At 43.4% G+C, this 18,289-nt stretch overlaps 1 protein-coding gene and 1 long non-coding RNA gene across 3 annotated transcripts in view; one reads left to right on the top strand and one right to left on the bottom strand.

Annotated features, from left to right (window-relative positions):
* LOC140520172 (uncharacterized) overlaps positions 1 to 4,828 on the bottom strand; it is a 44,777-nt gene extending 39,949 nt beyond the window's left edge. Inside the window, exons 1-2 of the long non-coding RNA XR_011972418.1 lie at positions 4,116 to 4,828; positions 1,334 to 2,333 (exon numbers count right to left, since the gene is read on the bottom strand). This is a non-coding gene — a long non-coding RNA (uncharacterized lncRNA). The remainder of the gene's footprint in view (positions 1 to 1,333; positions 2,334 to 4,115) is intronic.
* The window catches only part of OTOF (otoferlin), a 45,249-nt gene that overhangs the window by 8,681 nt on the left and 18,279 nt on the right, over positions 1 to 18,289 (top strand). Inside the window, exons 9-20 of one of the 2 annotated variants that reach the window (XM_072633937.1) lie at positions 518 to 670; positions 1,646 to 1,835; positions 2,183 to 2,307; positions 2,792 to 2,926; positions 4,138 to 4,299; positions 7,148 to 7,267; positions 8,894 to 9,055; positions 9,404 to 9,566; positions 10,130 to 10,200; positions 13,222 to 13,251; positions 13,862 to 13,993; positions 17,756 to 17,822. In XM_072633937.1, coding sequence (XP_072490038.1) covers positions 518 to 670; positions 1,646 to 1,835; positions 2,183 to 2,307; positions 2,792 to 2,926; positions 4,138 to 4,299; positions 7,148 to 7,267; positions 8,894 to 9,055; positions 9,404 to 9,566; positions 10,130 to 10,200; positions 13,222 to 13,251; positions 13,862 to 13,993; positions 17,756 to 17,822 — 1,510 coding nt within the window. The remainder of the gene's footprint in view (positions 1 to 517; positions 671 to 1,645; positions 1,836 to 2,182; positions 2,308 to 2,791; positions 2,927 to 4,137; positions 4,300 to 7,147; positions 7,268 to 8,893; positions 9,056 to 9,403; positions 9,567 to 10,129; positions 10,201 to 13,221; positions 13,252 to 13,861; positions 13,994 to 17,755; positions 17,823 to 18,289) is intronic. The other variant, XM_072633938.1, reaches the window with a different exon arrangement.

Below are 18,289 nucleotides of genomic sequence, written 5' to 3'. Positions count from 1 at the left end.
CAAGGACACCAGCTTTATACTCAGTCACTCCTCATTTATGACCAAAGAAAATTATTAATTCTCCAGTCCATTTACCCCTCTTATTCATCAGTTGACTTTTTTTAATATTCTAGGACTCTGGAATCCTCCCTGGAGTCTCTGGCTCCAAACTTAGGTCAAGTATTCTATCCATTAGTCAGTCAATTAACAAGCATTTATTAAGCTATTTTTATGTACCAGTTCATGTGTTAAGCCCCAGAGATACAAATCAGTCCCTGTTCACATTCTTATGGGAAGAGACAATGTGTACCTCAAATGGGGGATCCAAAATACATAGAGAGTAGATGGGACTCATCTGGCTTCCTTCCATTTCCCATAGTCCCAAGCAGGTGCCTTCTTCCTTTTGCCCTACATGTCCTCTTTCCAGCCCTGCCTCCTACCATGATTTGTTCCCCACCCATTTCCCCCACTCCAAGCCCAGTTTCCTCTGTTCCACCTCACACCTTCCAACTCAAATATGCTCCCTTTCTCAATACAGCCCCAGCACAGCATCCCAGACGTCTTCATCTGGATGATGAGCAATAACAAGCGAATTGCCTATGCTCGGGTACCCTCTAAAGATGTGCTCTTCTCAATTGTGGAGGAGGAAGTTGGGAAGGACTGCGCCAAAGTCAAAACCCTATTCCTCAAGGTGATGGGTGGGAGGGAAAGGAGATATAAATGAGGGGGGCTGAAATAAAACTCTATAATCTCTTCTAAGTAGCTCTGCATGGCTGACACCACCAACCCATCCCCACTCCACTTCCCAATCAAGCAATCAACTAACACTTACTATGTGCCAAGAGTAGTGCTAGGTCCCAGGAAGATAAGTATTGAGACAGGCCCTGCTCTCAAGAAACTTACAGTCTAAGCTCAAGCACACACATTTTCCTTGGGACCTCAGCTCTGACAGAAACTATAAAGTTGATATTAAGAAAACAGTGAGAATTGGAAAATCTGAAATCTTTTAGAAATCTGAAAATCTTCTAGCCTTTACCAGAAGAGTCAAAGAATGGAAACAGAGGAAGGTGGCGAGATGCAGAAGGGATGGAGCATGCTAGAGAATGCATTAAATGAACTGAGAATCAGAATGGTTGAGCACTGACCACCCTGGTCCTGTCCTGTTCCCTTACACTGTGACTCAAAAGTGAGATAGCTGAGTATAGTGGGAACAGCACCGAACTTGGAGTCAGGAAGACCTAAGTTCAAATCTGGCCTCAGGCACTTAGTTGCTGTGACTTTGGGCAAGTGACTTAAAGTCTCCCAGCCTCAGTTTCCTTCCCTGTAAAATGGAGATAACAATATTGTGGCCTACCTTATAGAGTTGTTGAGGTTCAAATAAGGGAATATATACATTGCAAATCTTAAGGCCCTACAGCAAATATGATGATGATGATGTCAGCATACCTCATCTACAAGTTCAAGGGATGTACAAAAAAAGGGAAATTAGGGGATGGGTTACAGGAAAGGATTTTGTCTCTCCCCATCTCCTGGTCTCCTTTCTTCTCCTACTCTCCACCTTCTGGTGCCTTCTGGGAGTCCAGGCTAAAGGGCACTGGATAGGGAAAGGGAATGGATGGCCAAGGTCCTGGTTATCCCTTAGTCACATGTTCTTCACCATCCTTAGCTGCCAGGAAAGAGGGGCTTTGGCTCAGCTGGCTGGACGGTACAAGCCAAGCTGGAACTATACCTATGGCTGGGTCTCAATAAGCAGCGGAAAGACTTCCTGTGTGGCCTACCCTGTGGCTTTGAGGAGGTCAAGGCAGCCCAGGGCCTGGGCCTACAATCCTTCCCCCCCATCAGCCTCTGCTATACTAGTGAGTGTGTCCCCTGAAGGGCCCCTGTGAGTGACTTTCTCAGTTCCCAGGGGACAGTTCAGTTTAGTGTCCTGTAGATCTATTGGAAAAGTCCCTGTCCAGTTTAGCCTGGAAAGTGAAGTCTTGTGCCCCCATCCCTTCCTCCCACCCTCATCTCCACTCTATAACTCATCCATACTCCTCATCAAAAGGAGGATGGTATCCAGACCTAGGATAAGCTATACTAAGGTGAGAGGGAAGAAGAATACCAGCCCCACAGTCCCAAACATTCCCATGGGGAAGGGGGAAACATTTGGGACCCTGTGAGCCTCAGGATCTTGTTTCTCTGTTCTTCCATCCCCATCCAGAGAAGCAAGCATTCCAACTCAGGGCCCACATGTATCAGGCTCGAAGCCTCTTTGCTGCAGACAGTAGTGGCCTCTCAGATCCCTTCGCCAGAGTCTTCTTCATCACTCAAAGTCAGTGCACAGAGGTGAGATCTTTGAGAGGGGACTCTCCCTGGAAGGATAAAGGAGACAGATTCAAAAGAGGTTCAGAGGGATATGAGATCCATAGGTAGGATATTACATGTTTGGCCTAGTAACATAAGCTAACACATCAACTTATTCCTTTGGGGGAATTGGGGAGGGGCAAGGAGAAAAGAGACTTGCAGATAGCTATAGGCCTAGGACCTGTACCAGCCACCTGTGTTAATAATCATTATTAAAGGCTATTTATTTTCATTGGAGTTAAATTCAATACAACACAGATTGGAAAAACATTACTTTATACTGACTAATATATTTCTCAAGATTGCTAAAGGGAGGGAGTTTCCCTTAGGGAGGGAAACTCAAAAATTCAGCTCTGAATCTTCATAGAACCTGAAATTTAAGAGTAGGTAGCTATGACTTTCTCCCAAGTAGGCCCCTATTGATTTCCTGATGATATTTTACCCTACTTTCACCCCTGTGTTTCAGGTTTTAAATGAGACCCTGTGCCCAACCTGGGACCAGATGTTGGTGTTTGACAACCTGGAACTATATGGAGAGGCCCATGAGCTGCGGGATGACCCTCCCATCATTGTCATTGAAATATATGACCAGGACACTATGGTATATGCTATGCAAGGAGGGGGAGGGGATCAGGGGTCCCTTTGGCATGATTCCTCCATCTCCCTGCCTCATCCCTTACTACAGCTATCACTGACCACCAAAGTGGTCTATGAGGTGGACTGTGGTTCATGCCAAAGTACATACTTCAGTGTTTGTTCAGTTGCCCTGTTTTCAAGACAGCTGGCAACCTTAATCCCCAACATTACAATCTTTGAAGCTCTTGCCTACCTACTCTGAAAGAAGAATGCCTACTTCCTATCCCTGTGTGAGATGGTCCTACATGCCCCCCACACTGAGGTCCCTTTAAGGAAAGTGGAATAGGATTGTCCCAAAGGGTCTTTCCTAGTCCAAGTCAGAAGTTCCCTCTGTTTCCTCCTAAAGAAAATTAAGGGATTGAACTAGATGATCTCTAAAACCCCTCTGATCTCTAAATCTATGATCCCATGATGCTCGATCTCACCCCACCTCTCTGACTATGGAGATATACCTAATTTGGGCCAGACATGTTGAGGAACCTTCAGGGATTATGTAGTATAAAGAACACTAGAATTGGCCCCTGGTTCAAATTCCAATACTGTCTCTTTGACCTTGGGCAAATCATTTAACCTCATCTTCAATTTCCCTATCTGTAAAATGGGAATGATACCATCCCTGATGACCACACAAGTTCATTGGAAGAGTCAAATGAGATAATTTATAAAGTACTTTGTAAACCCTAAATGTCATGTATTTTTCAGCTATTCAGGAAGCCTTAGACCTGAGCATCCTACTGAGACCATCCCACAGAATGCCCCCATTGCCTCCCTTCATCACCCACATGTGTGCCTGCCCATAGGCTTTAGACCAGGAGTGGGGAACCTGCAGCCTTGAGGCCACATGTGACCTTCCAGGTCCTCAAGTGCGGCCCTTTGACCAAATCCAAACTTTACAGAACAAAACTTGTGGGAATTTGTTCTGTGAAGTTTGGATTCAGTCAAAGGGCCACACTTGAGAACTTAGAGCAGCACATGTGGTCTTGAGTCCACATGTTCTGCAACAAATCTGACCCTTTGCCCACAGGGGTCTCTGAGAAAGATAGGTCACTTCGGAGCTGGCACAGTGGGGAAGGAAACCTTAGAGGCAGCCCTCTGGGAATGGGGACAACCAAAGGCAAACCTTTCTTCAACTCAAGTTGAGGATACAACATCACCTTCATTCTCTCCTCTCCTCAGGGGAAGGCGGACTTCATGGGCCGGACCTTTGCCAAGCCTGTGGTGAAGATGGCAGATGAGGATTACTGCCCACCCCGATTCCCTCCCCAGCTTGAGTATTACCAGATCTACCGAGGCAATGCCACAGCTGGGGACCTGCTGGCTGCCTTTGAACTGCTGCAGGTGAGGAGGAACCCAGGCAGAGAGAGGACTGGAAGGGACCAAGGCTTCAGAAGAAGCTGAGGTGTTGGAGGGAACAAAGTACCCTGGTTCTCTGTGGAATTCTGACTTGGGGACCTTGTTATAGGCTCCAGACTAGAGGGCGACTGGAGGAAGATGATTCAGGCTTCACTTTGAGCAGTAATTTCAGTAGGGGCCTTCTCAGCTTTGGTTATCAGAAAATAAAGGCATTTCTCCTGGAGAAAGATCCTCCTCTTGTCCTGGGCACCATCTAGGGGGACCAGGAGTGAGTGCCTGCAGTTTCATCCTAGGGCACTGAAATCCAGAGGAGCATGCACAGCCTCGAGGTATTGCAGGATCACCACATATACCCATGCATGAGTATATGAGGTACATGTATGCACATACATGTGCACAATGAACATATGCATACCCATAGATATACACAAAGGTACATGTACACCTAGGTTTGCATACATACACATAGGAACATATGCACTCCTACTGTATACAGAACACACATGTGTATAAACTCACAATACATGCACACATGATACACATATGTATAATTACTGTAGTGTGCATATCTACACGAGCATGTATACACATGCACACATGCTCATTTACTTATATGTGCATACTTATAAACACATGCATGCAAACACATATAAATGTGTACATGTAAACTACACCAGAACTCATGTACAGTACCTAACTGTACAAACATATATACACATATCTAAATAAAACATATGCTTTGCATAATGCCATTCACATGTATTATATTATATGTGTGCATATTTACATGTACACAGTGAAATACACACATGTATGTGATTCTACATGCACATGTGTACACAGTAGACATTTGCACAAGTACACTGCACAATGCATTACATACTTATTTATATATGGATACTCATGTTCATGCACACATATTCACACATACATGTATGCAATTCACCACCTACTTTCTTGTATGCTACGAAAATACACTTACATATAACAGTATTTTTACACAATTAGATATTACTCCACTCAGTTCATGTACAAATGTATACCTATAAAGGAACATTGTACATGTGTGCATGTACAAACTCATTGTACAACCTAACATGTACATGCATGCATGCATACATACATGTAGTGTACCTGCTTGTGTGTTGTGTGCATATGAAGTCTATGCCATGTACATATATACATTTGCACACAATGATCCGCATATTATGTAATGCACATGTTCAAACATAAACACACATACAAATGTATGCATGAACACATTACAACAGCAGAGATAAATATACAGATCATTTACACAAACTTGTGTGATGCACTTATGTATAGGCATGCATGCATACATATACATACATAAATACTTAAGCACAGATGCTCATATACATATGCACGTTGCATGTATATACTATGCCATTCACAATACACGGCACCCTTCCAGCACACACGTATACATGCATAGTATATTTATACATGCACATGCATATGTATATGTGTATATATCTACATATACAAACATACATGCAAACCAGTGATATCAAACTCAAAAAGAAAGAGATCTCTGTGGGCCACATATTGACTTAGAAAACCACAAATTAACATCTGTACTATATTGTGTTTTTTACTTTTTTGTTAAATATTTCCCAACTGCATTTTAATCTTGTTCAGGCCACACAAGGGAGTTTTATACGTCACAGGTCTGATATAACACATATGCATGACATACACATACATGTGTGTGCAACATACATGTTTGCACATACAGATCTGTACTGTGTAGAACATGACATAGTATAATAGACTTATACATGTGCTCACTTATAGAAATAGCATACAGGACATGCGTGCACACACATGTATACCCTCACATGGTACACATTTACAACATATCTACATTATTGCATGTGTTTGCATAAATCACATCGTGTGTACTCTTACATAGTACATTTACAGCACATACATGTTCACATTATAAAATATATGTCCATTTGTATGCACACGTGCAAGCATATATTTCAATATGATACACAAGCACACACATAAACACAGTACACATGTGTCCCTGTGCATTTACATGTTTACATGTACATAGTATGCCTACCTTGTATAATACACCTGTTCATATGTACACGTGCATGTACACAGGTACAAGCATATACATATACACATATATATCTATACACATACATAGCTACATGTATAAGTGTATGGGTACAAAGCTATATGTACACATATATGCACAAATATAGCCATATGTGTATATACATGCACATTCAAACATAGCTATACATATACACAAATTTGCACATATGCAATGTACATATATGCGATACTGTACAACTTACATGGAACATACATAATACAGATGTGCATTGTGTGGAGTACACATGCCTACACACATGTACCATATAATAGCATATATTTGTACATATGTATGCTACCCACACACATATATACACATCCACACATTCTCATACATGTACATTATTCATAGATACACAATACTCATGTATACTTATGTCTGCATGTACATATACATACACACAGACATACCCATACATGCATACATGTGCAATGTGACTGTATACACAAACATGTGAAAACATGCATTCATGCAACCATATATGTGTGTTTGCATACATGCACTACACCCATGCATGTACACACATATACCTATTCATACACATGTACACACACATGTATCAACTTCTGACTTACTTGGGGATTTAATTTTTATTGCTCCAGGGGCATTTTATCCTCCTTGCCCCAGATATCCAAATCGCTAGCCATTGCTCTGGTCTGAGCTATGTTGCAGTGTACTGTGTCTCCATGTCTGCAGATTGGACCAGCGGGGAAGGCTGACCTACCTCCCATCAATGGCCCTGCGGACACAGACCGAGGGCCCATCATGCCTGTGCCCCTTGGCATTCGGCCTGTGCTCAGCAAATATAGGATTGAGGTAACAAGTGCCCGCTTCTCCTTCCTGGCAGCATGAGGCATCCACTCCATCCTCCCTGCGGCGTCTCTCCCTAAACGTCCTTCACTGACACCTGATGCACTTCCCTGAGTGCCTCCCTTCCTCTCTCCCTGTGGCTCAGTAACAGTCACATCCCACCACAGCCCTTATATTCCTTACCTCTCCAGGTTCCAAAGCCTCAATTTCTCTTTATATGTGTCTCTTACTTTATCGTGGACCTTTTAGAGGTAATTTCTCCCAACAGTACAAATGTAAGACTCACAAAACCTGGGGTCACAAAGCCCTCCAGAACCCAACCCCACTTTACCTCTTGAGCCTTACTAAATATTACTCATCCTCCTGCCCACATTCTATGCTTTAGTCAAAGTAGACTAATTACTATTCCTCTTATGTAGCATTCCGTCTCTCACTGCCATGCTGCTGCACAGGTTCTTCCTCACCTTTGTCTCTTAGAATTCCTACATTCCTTTAAGGTTCGGTTTTGGCACCATCTCTTCTACATGAAGCCTAATGTCACTAATATAGCGTCAGAAGTTGTGTGCAAACCCAGCTACTCTGACTTGGATCAGTGCATTTCACTCTGTTCTATCCTATCCATTTTTCTATTCCTATATACATGACAGAATTATACGAGCTGGTCTGTAATGCCTCATGAAGGTCTGATATATTCTGGGTCTGTGGCCTCCTATTCCTTTTGCATCCAAGTACAAATCATTGTGTAATGCACAGGTGTCAAACATGCCTCCAACAATATTCCAGAGTATGACCTGACCCAGATAAAAATGTATTGGGAAATATTTAACAAAATGAATAAAAGTACAATAAAGCATAGATAACGTTAAATTTGTAGTTTTCCAAGACAACATGCACAGGCAAAGATCCCTGTTTCTATTTGAGTTTGACACAACTGTTCTAATTAAAGTCTGGAAAAAATCCAAGTGGAAGGAAAGAGAGGAAGGGAAATTAGTATCTGTTTACATAAATGTTACCTCCCTCAGCTAGGCTGTAAGCTCCTTGAGGGGAGGGGCAGTCTCAGTTTGGTCTTTGTATCCCCTGTGCCTGGGATGCAGTACAGAGCACAGTGCCCGTGGCACATAGTAGGTGCTTAATAAATGCTTTTTTATTGATTCATTCATTCACCTCATTAGACTCTGTCATTAGTGCATCTGAAATCATTCCACCATACCCCTTCCCAATGGCTCATTTCCCTTGGCCTCTTTCCCTCAACCTGGATTTTCTCTAGGATCTCATTAGATACCTGCTTGTACCTGGGTAGGTATGTCCAAGGAAGAAGAAGCCAGAGAATCACATAGGTCACCGTATGTCAAGTCTCAGTGGGGCCATAGACACAATTTAGTCCAATCTCTTTTTTTAGAGATAAAAAAACAGGTGCAGAGAAGAGGAGCACACACATCCTGTATCACTCAGCGGGAGAATAAGGCCTCAAATCCAGTTTTTCCATCTCCAAATCTAGTGTTGTTTTCCCTTGGGCTGTGCTTCCTAGGCAGTTCTGCCTCTCTGTCCCTACCCAATGCCACCGTTTAGTCCAGATGTTACCTCCATTTCCCCATATCCTTTCTCCTCCCAGTGAGTCTCCTCCTTTCCTAGGTGCTCTTTTGGGGTCTCCGGGACCTGAAACGAGTGAATCTGGCCCAGGTGGACCGACCTCGAGTGGATATTGAGTGTGCAGGCCGAGGGGTGCAGTCATCCTTGATCCACAACTATAAGAAGAACCCCAACTTCAACACCCTTGTCAAGTGGTTTGAAGTAGTGAGTGAGGGCTCAGAGTTACTATTCAGGGGAGAAGGAGGAGCAAAGGGATGTGGACTAAAGAAAGAGATTCAACTGTAATTGAATCAAGATCTGGCAGGAACCTGAGAGGTCAGTCAGTCCAATCCCCTAATTTTACATATGAGGAATCTAAGGCCCAGAGAAGTAACGTGACTGCCAAGGTTGAACAGGGAGTGAAGTGTCAGAGGTAAGATTTGAACTCAGGTCTTCCTGTCTCTAAGTCCAGTGCTCTATCCACTGTGCCACCTAGACCCTAGATGGAGCTGGGGGTGAGGAGGGGTATGTTCCCAGCAGGCTCTCAGCTTCCTTCTCATTCCCCCTGCCCAGGACCTTCCAGAGAATGAGCTGCTGCATCCTCCGCTCAATATCCGGGTAGTAGACTGCCGAGCTTTTGGCCGGTACACCCTGGTGGGCTCCCATGCTGTTAGCTCCCTTCGTCGCTTCATCTATAGGCCCCCTGATCGCTCTTCCCCCAACTGGAACACCACAGGTACCAACTCCACCTTGACCCCAATTCTGTCTACTCTACCTAACAACTAGAATATTTTCTCAAGCCCAGACACCATTTCATCCCTCTCTCTTTCTCTCCAGTCAATTGACCACCCTAACTCCAGAATACTAACTACAGATCTGTGGCCTAGAGGATTTAGGGTGGAGGATGGAGGGGAGGGGAGTGAATTCTGGGGACATAGGATGAACACAGATAACCAGCTAACCCCATGGAGCTCTACGTTTAGAGAACCTGTTCCTGGCTCTGTCCTAACTGGCCTTTCCTCCCTTTGAACCTTAATTCTTGCCATCTCCTCTAGTCCTGCAGTGAGCTCTTATACCATTTCTCCGACTCCTGTTCCCTACCACTCTTTAACACTTCCTTTCTCCACCTTGGAGCTCCTTGTCAGACAGTTCTAGAACCCTGGTGCATCCCCCCTCCTGCCTTTTATTGCTGTCACTGTTTCCTCTCTTTTCTGTCTGTCTATCTGTTTCCTATTCTAGTTGGGCTGTACAGGGGGGGCCGGGTGCTGACCAATGGGGGTCCCTGCTACCATACTACAGGGGAGATTGTGATCAACATGGAACCTGAGGCACCAGTCAAGAAACTGGAGACCATGGTGAAGCTAGATGCGGTAAGACCCTCCACCCCAGGAGTACCCTGACATGGCTCTGTGGCTGTCTGTGAGTGCATGTGCACATGTACGTGTTTTCCAATAATTACTATGTTTGTCCAGATACAGATAGTATTTATGCACATACACACACACACACACATCTAGCTTGTATACAACCTGACTACAATGTATAACTGTTACTATTTTCCAGCATTTCCCTGACACCTATTTTTTCCTTTAAAAAGATCCCATTAGGAATATAACCTAACATCATGGGTGACTCATGTTCAGACCAATAGGATTTGATAAGTCTTCAATGATCCTTTCTTCCATGTTGTGCAACAGTATAGTATGACACCAAGCAGTATCATCTGAAACATCCCCAGTGAGGAATTACATGGTAATGGTCCAAAAATAGTCATCCTAAACCACCCACTGAGTGTACAGATGTCCCCAGGGGCTAGAATTCAAAGCAAGAACAAAAACACTGGGAACTTGGGGCAGGAGACATTGTTCTATTTGAGTATACCCATCCAGACCCCAGCTGTAAGTGCCCAATCCCCGCCCCACATACATATCCCTGGATTCCTACCTGTCACTCACAAGTTACATCTCTTGTGCCCTAGGATTACTGGAGATTCAGTATATATTCTCCATCCTAAGACTGCTTCTGGAACTTTCTTCTAATACAGAGTCAGCAGAGGGGAAGGAAACCTTTCTGCATCATCAGACTGTATAATAATGGTATAACAGCCAACTGAACCATCACTGGCTGGCATCATGTTGACTAACAACCTGGCTTGCCAGTTTTTTTGTTCAGTTGTTTTTCAGTCATGTCTGACTCTCCATGACCCCATCTGGGGTTTTCTTGGAAAAGATACTGGAGTTGTTTCCATTCCTTCTCTAGCTTATTTTATAGATGAGGAAACTGGGACAGAAAGGATTAAGTGACTTGCCCTCACTTAGACACTCACACAGTGTCTAAGGCCAAATTTGAACTCAGGAAGATGAGTCTTTTTGACATTAGGTCTAGCACTCTATCCGCTGCCGCACCAATTTGCCCTACTAAGCCCCTTCTTGGGAAGATAAAAAATTATATAGTCTATGACCTCAAGGCACTTATAATCAGTTAGTTTGATCCAGCAAGGTGATGAAGTACATAGAGTGCCAAGCCAGGAGTTAAGAAGACCAGAGCCTCAGACACTTACTAGCTGTATGACCCTGGGCAAATCACTTAACCCTGTTTGCCTCAGTTTCTTCATTTGTGAAATGAACTAGAGAAGGAAACAGCAAACTTGTTTAGTATCTTTGCCAAGAAAACCCCAAATGGAGTCATGCATGATTGGACATGACTGAAATGACTGAACAACAGTGACAACTGCAAATCTGATATATCTAGTAGATCATACAAGTTACGGATTATAAAGGAGCAGATTCTGACTTACTATATGGAAGAACTTTCTAACAATGAGAACTGTCCAGACATAGAATGGGCTGCCTCAGAACCTCTCCATGGACAAACCCTAATGTCTTCATATTCTTCTTTTCTCCACCCCTTCACAAACTTCAGCTGTCCCAAGTAGGTAGGGTTATCAGAACAACTTTTGTTAGGGTTTTCAGAACAACTTTTCTAGCAAATAAAGAGAGATTGGGAAACAAAAACCAAAATTCCATTAGTGTCACATCATGGAATATGGGAATCTAAGCCTAATGTGTCTCTAGTCCCATAAATGGTTGGTTCAGCTTCTGAAGTTAACTAGCCCATTTGCCATCTAGCTAGTCGCATGAACAAATCTCAGTACAGGGTCAGGCCAGTGGCCAGGCTACCTGGAGAAAAGATACTGTCCACATCCTCACCTCTACCAAACAAGGATATTCATTTTCATCGCAAAAGCTGGTAACCCCTCTAACCTTTCCCACCAAATTTCCTGGGTCAGCTTTTTCATTCTCTGTCCTTCCTCCATATTTGCAAAGCTCCACCCACTTCATCAAGTGACCATTTATATGACCTCTCCCCTCCTCCACCAGGGAGTATTTCAAAGGATTCTAGATAATGAATTGGAAGGGACCTCAGAGGTCACTGTGTCCCCCTTCATTTCACAAACAAGAAAACTAAGACCCAGTAAGAGGAATTAATTTGAAACCATAGGATCACAGATTTAAGAGCTGGAAGAGACCTGAGATCATCTAGTCCAACCCCCTTATTTTACAGAGGAGGAAACTGAGGCCCAGGGAATTGATTTCCCGAATCTCAAACAAATAGAGAGTACCATGAAGATGTACATGGGAAAGCCCTATGCAAAATCATAATATCCTATAGAGATTATGGAGTCATTCATTAGCCCACCAAGAAATAAGCCACCACTTAAACATCTTCTGTTTTAATTGCATATGTGTATGAATATGATAAGTTCTTAACAGTCCCTGGTAGGGAGATAGAGAGAGTATAAAGATAATTTTTTTCAAAATCTAGTCTTTTGAAGTTATTTACCTCTAAGTACATTTAGTGAGTGAACTTTAAGAGCCACAAGCAAAACCCAAAAAATCTTCCTGTTCTGTTTACTTTGGGGTTGTTGTTATATTTCAATTTCTATTTCCAATTCTGAATTCTCTTCCTCCCTCCAGCCCTCCTTTACTCATTGAGAAGGCAATAAATATGATATCCATTATACAGAGGAAATCAGAATATATAGGTAATTGAAACTTACTGATAGTCACCTGAAGCCCACCTCTATTTAATCATTCACTTCAGTTTTTTCCCTGCCAAACCAGGTCAGATGAAATTTAATTTAGAAACAGCTGAAAGCAAACTCTTTACAGGTCCCTAAAAATCACATATAATTTTTGATACAAGATGCATTGTCTCTGTCACTGTTTGCAAAGCAGCATTCTGTGCACAGCCACCCCACAAAAACTGTGTGCATGCACCTTCCTGTCCACTCTCTCACTTCTGTGATATGTCTGTGCTTCTGTTACTGCCCTCAGCCTTGTGTCCCAAGTGTGTAACTCTGTCTTTGCTTCTTGTGACATGCCTCCCAGAGCTCTGATGCTGTCGTCAAGGTGGACGTGGTGAGTTTGGGCCCTAGAGGGCTCCAGAGGGAAGGGTCTAAGAAGTAAAGCTTGTGGGATGAGGTATCTGGGAGGCATAGGGGCACAGAGTGGGGAAAAATAGCTCTTATGCTAGTATCTGGGCATCTGAGCCTGAGGGCTGAGGCTGGATGAGGTGCCCCCCCCTCAAAACCCCTAGGAGTCCTCATATTACCACAAAGACTTGGTGGCTTCCTGGCCTGGAATGCTCCACGAGTTAAGCTGATAGAGAATCTATGATCTAACTAGCCCATGGGCTGGCAGAGACACTTAAGGGAAAGATGCTACAGAAGGAAAGAAGAGAAAACTGTACCCTAAGGCTCTAGTCAACCTGGATCTGAACTTGGAGTCAGAAAGACTTTCATTCAAATCCTGCCTTAGATACTAGCTATGTGACCCTGAATAAGTCTCTTAGCCTTTCTGGGCTCAGTTTCCTCATCTGTAAAAAGTAGGGGGTTGGTCTCTACAGGCTCTTGAGTTTTCTTCCAGCCCAGCATCCAGCACAATGCCTGGCACACAGCAGATGTTTAGTCAATGCTGACGGGCAGATTGAATAAATCTAGGATCCTCTAATTTCCTGCACCACCTACAGACAGAGGAGGAGAAGGACAAGAAGAAGAAGAAGAAGAAAGGAACGGCAGAGGAGCCCGAGGAGGAGGAGCCAGATGAAAGCATGTTGGACTGGTGGTCTAAATACTTTGCATCTATTGACACCATGAAAGAGGTGAGAGGCTCTAGGGGAAGGGCTGGGCAATAAGAACAGAGGAGAGATGGGAGGCCTCAACCCAGCCCAGGTCAATGACCTCCTTGGTGCTCTATCCAAACCACTGAGCCAGTCATCTCCTCACACAGCCTGCTGATTCCCACCTCAACATATTGTTCTTTCTGTACTACTTCATATTCTCCCTACCAATTGGTGTTCTTCCTGAGATGGGAGAGGGCCTTTAAGAACCTATGAATTGGGGGCAGCTAAGCAATGTGGTTGGTAGAGCACTGGCCCTGGAGTCAGGAGGACCTGAGTTCAAATCAAGCCTAAGACACTTACCAGCAATGCGACCCTGGGCAAGTCACTTAACCCTGATCGCCAAAAAAAAAAAAAAAAATCAACCCTGTGATTTCATCAGTATAGGGACTTCCCAGTGTGGAAAGTCTCTTCACTGATGCAGATCAGCAACTCCTTTATAACTTATAGTGTTGTAGAGAGTTGTCTAGGGGCACTGAAAGGTTAATTAACTTGCTCATAGCCAGTGTGTCAGAGACAGGTGTTGAACCCAGGTCTTTCCCCCCACCCCAGCTGCCCCTCTACATTCATTGCCAAACCTTCTCTGCTCATTTCTCTCTCCACAATTCAGCTGAAGCCTCATTTCAAGCAGGAAATGAGACAAGACTGCTTCCACCTGATTTTGGTTCCAGCTTCTTTTCAGCATTTCAATGCTCCTTTTAAATCATTCTTTTGCCTCCCTAGATCATTTGCTCTGAGAAAGCGGTCTTGGATTATTTCATATCTGCTATCTCACTACATGATGGGTGTCTAACCTGAGGAAAGGCTTTAGTCTTTGCCTCTGTTTCCTTTATGTCTCTCCATCCAGCACCATATGTGGGCTTTCATACATGTTTCCCTTGGTGGTATCTCCAATCTGCCTTTTGTGACCAAGGGTGTGTTACTCCATAGTTTAGGGGATTGCAGGGCTAATATTCACAAGATGATTTCATTCCTCCTGAGTTCAAATCTGACATTAGACACTTACTAGCTGTGTGACCCCGGGCAAGTCACTTAACCCTGTTTGCTTCAGTTTCCTCATCTGTAAAATGGGCCGGAGAAGTAAATGGCAAACCCCTCCAGTATCTTTGCCAAGAAAAAACTCAACAGAGAGTTGAACACAACTGAAATGACTCAACAACAACAGAATCCTGCTGCCACCAGATGGATGATGATGATGCCTCAGCTATGGCCTTAGATTAGCTCTTATAATTCAGACTTACAGGCTTCTCTTAGAAAAAAGACTGATAAAATACAAAATCTTCCTTTTACTCAATTGTGCTTTTTAAGAAGTCTATAAAATGACACTGTCCATGGTGGGGAACTCTCAGGCCCAGTGACCATGCACATATTTGCTCCTGCAAGAAATCTCAGTCCCCTAAACGCTCCCAGTTTTTGAATTGAGAAAATCTACTCTTGAGATCTCTCCTCTGACTCCATATTCAAGCATATGAAATTTCCATTTACCAATGCCCCAAAGCATCTGTTTCCTCTTCTTGTGCATGGAACCTGGTTTCCATCTCCCCCAGAATAGGCATCTACTCTGTTGGGCTTTGTTCCATCTTCGGAAGATGGGAAAATGAAAATGGGTTGGTTTCTCAGCTCACTTTTATAAACTTCTGAAAGGATTATGTGCTGTAACAAGAGCCTATCCTCCTGAGTCCTGGGAAGCCAGTTGCCTCTCATTCCATCTCATCTTCTCCAGCAGATTGTCCCAACTCTCATTCCTACTCTTTAATTGATCTAGAATCTCTTCATACTGATTGCTTCCCTACTAGATACAAACATCCATGTCTCCCTGATCTTCAATCAACTCACTTGATTGATCCATCCATCCTCACTTGCTCTTGTCCCATATGTCTCCTCCCTTTGGGGCTAACTACCTTGAGAAGGTCCTCTACAACTGGTCCTTCCCCTTCCTTTCTTCTCTTTGTAACTCTTTGCAGTCTGGCTTCTAGCTTCATTAATCTACTGAAACTGCTCTCTCTAAATACCACATGTTCTCTAAATTGCCAAATCTACTGGCCTTTTCTCAATCCCCATTCTTCAAGATCTCTCTGTAGTCTAACACAGTCATCCTCTTCTCCTTAATACTCTCTTCTCCATTTTCACTGTACCTCAATCTTTTTCTTGGACCTTTTTCACCCAGGCCACACTCACTATTCATAGGGGGGCCCCCCAAGGCTCTATCCCAGGCCCTCTTCTCCTTCTTTGCTATTTCCCTCCATGATCTTATCAGCTCCCACAAATTTTGAACTATTATCTCTATGCTGATTTCCAGACCTACTTATCTAGCCCTAACATTTCTATTGCAGTGTCACATCCCTAGTTGCCTATTAGACAAAATGTTCTATAAATATCTTAAACTCAACATATCCAAAACTGAACTCATTATTCCCCCTGACTTCCCCCCTCTTCCTAACTTCCCTATGACTATTTGACACCATCACCCTCCCAGTCACCCAGGCTCATAAGGTGTCACCCTAGACTCCTCACTTTCCCTTCCCCACTACTATATATCCAATATGTTCCCAAATCCTGTCATTTCCATCTTCATAGTGTATCTCCTATATATGCTTCCCTTTTCCCTCTGACATTGGTCACCACCTTGGTTCAGACTCTCAACACCTTACCCTGGACTACTGCAATATCCTATTGATTGGGTTCCCCACTCTAGTCTATCCTCCACTCAGCTATCAAATTGATCTTCCTAAAGAGCTAGTTTGAGCAGGTCACTTCCCTATTAAACAAATCCCAGTGATTCCTTATCACTTTCAGGATCAAATATAAAATCTTCCATTTGGCATTCAATACCCTCCTACTTTTTCAATTTTCTTACACCTTAATCCTCCCACCCACATATACTCAATCTATTGACACTGATCTCCTCATTCTTCCTATCCAACACTCCATCTGCTCATTCTGCAGTTTTTCACAGACTCTCCTCCATACCTCTATCCTGTCTTCCTTCAAGTCCCAGCTAAAATTCCACCTTCTCTAAGAAGTCCTTCCTGATTCTCTCTAATCCCTTCTTTCTGTCAATTGTTGTATGTATGTATGTCTGTATCTTACTTGTACTTAATTGTCTGTCATCTCTCCCATTTGACTGTTAGTTCCTTGAGAGTAGGTACTAGTTTTTTGTCTTTCTTAGTATTTTCAATACTTTTGATAGTGTGTGGCCCATAGTAAGTGATTAATAAATACTTATTGACTGATTGACCCACCATGCAGAGGCCATTCTCTTCAGAACCAAGTCCACTCATTTCTGTGTCTTCATTTTTCTTCCCTATTTCTCTCTCTTTTGCTCTTCCAGAGAGTATAGCCTCCTACTAGAGGCCAAGCGCAAGGACGTAGCTCAGGTATATGAATTAGCTATGAGTCTATCAATAACAAAACAAAATTCTCATCAATGAGTAACAGAAGGCCCAGAAGAAGGGAAATTCACACTTTTCTTAGCATATTCATATTTTATCAAGGACATAAGAAGGAAGAAAGACTTACCTACACTCTTAGAGCATGCCTGGGCACCCCTGATACAAATGTTTATAAAATGTAATAGGATAGCAGGATTAAACCTCTGAACTTGATTTTAGTCTGAACATGTGAACTAACAGATAATAAATGCACTTGACTGACTAGAAGAGACTTCAGTGGAATCAGGGAAAAGTACCACCCCAGAGAACTTCCCTCCTGATTCCCACTCACTTCTGTCCCATCTTTTGGCAGCATCTTAAACATCAAGAGGTAGCGGCAGTTGACGCTGAGGACAAGGAGGAGATGGACAGCACTGAGGGTGAGGCCTCTTGTGATCCCAAATCTCATCTTCCCCAAACAACCCACACTTACTCCCTCCCCTGACTCCAGCCCCAGCTGTGACCAATTTCTTCCTTCCAGTTCCCCAAGCTCAGACTTAAGGGCCCTGATAGCTGCTCAAGAATGTGCACACATAAGGGGCAGCCAGGTAGTGCAATAGATAGAGCACTTGTCCTGGAATCAGGAGGACTTGAGTTCAAATTTGACCTCAGACACTTGACACTCACTAGTTGTATGACCCTGGGTAGTCATTAACCCTAATTGCCTCAAAAAAAAGTGCATACACATTCACACCCCTTCTATGTCCAGAAGGGAGAGAGTAGCAATAAAATTCACTAACTGGGCATTTCCGGACATAAGTTAAATAGACTTGGTCCCTACCTCAGGGAAAAGCTTCAGTCTCAGATAGTTAACAATAATGCTGAGGGAAATCCAGATTTAGAACTA

Source organism: Notamacropus eugenii, chromosome 1 (assembly GCF_028372415.1).
Source record: "Notamacropus eugenii isolate mMacEug1 chromosome 1, mMacEug1.pri_v2, whole genome shotgun sequence".
NCBI lineage: Eukaryota > Metazoa > Chordata > Mammalia > Diprotodontia > Macropodidae > Notamacropus > Notamacropus eugenii.
The sequence above is the reverse complement of the archived record's forward strand: the minus strand, read 5'-3'. Positions and strand labels throughout refer to the sequence as shown.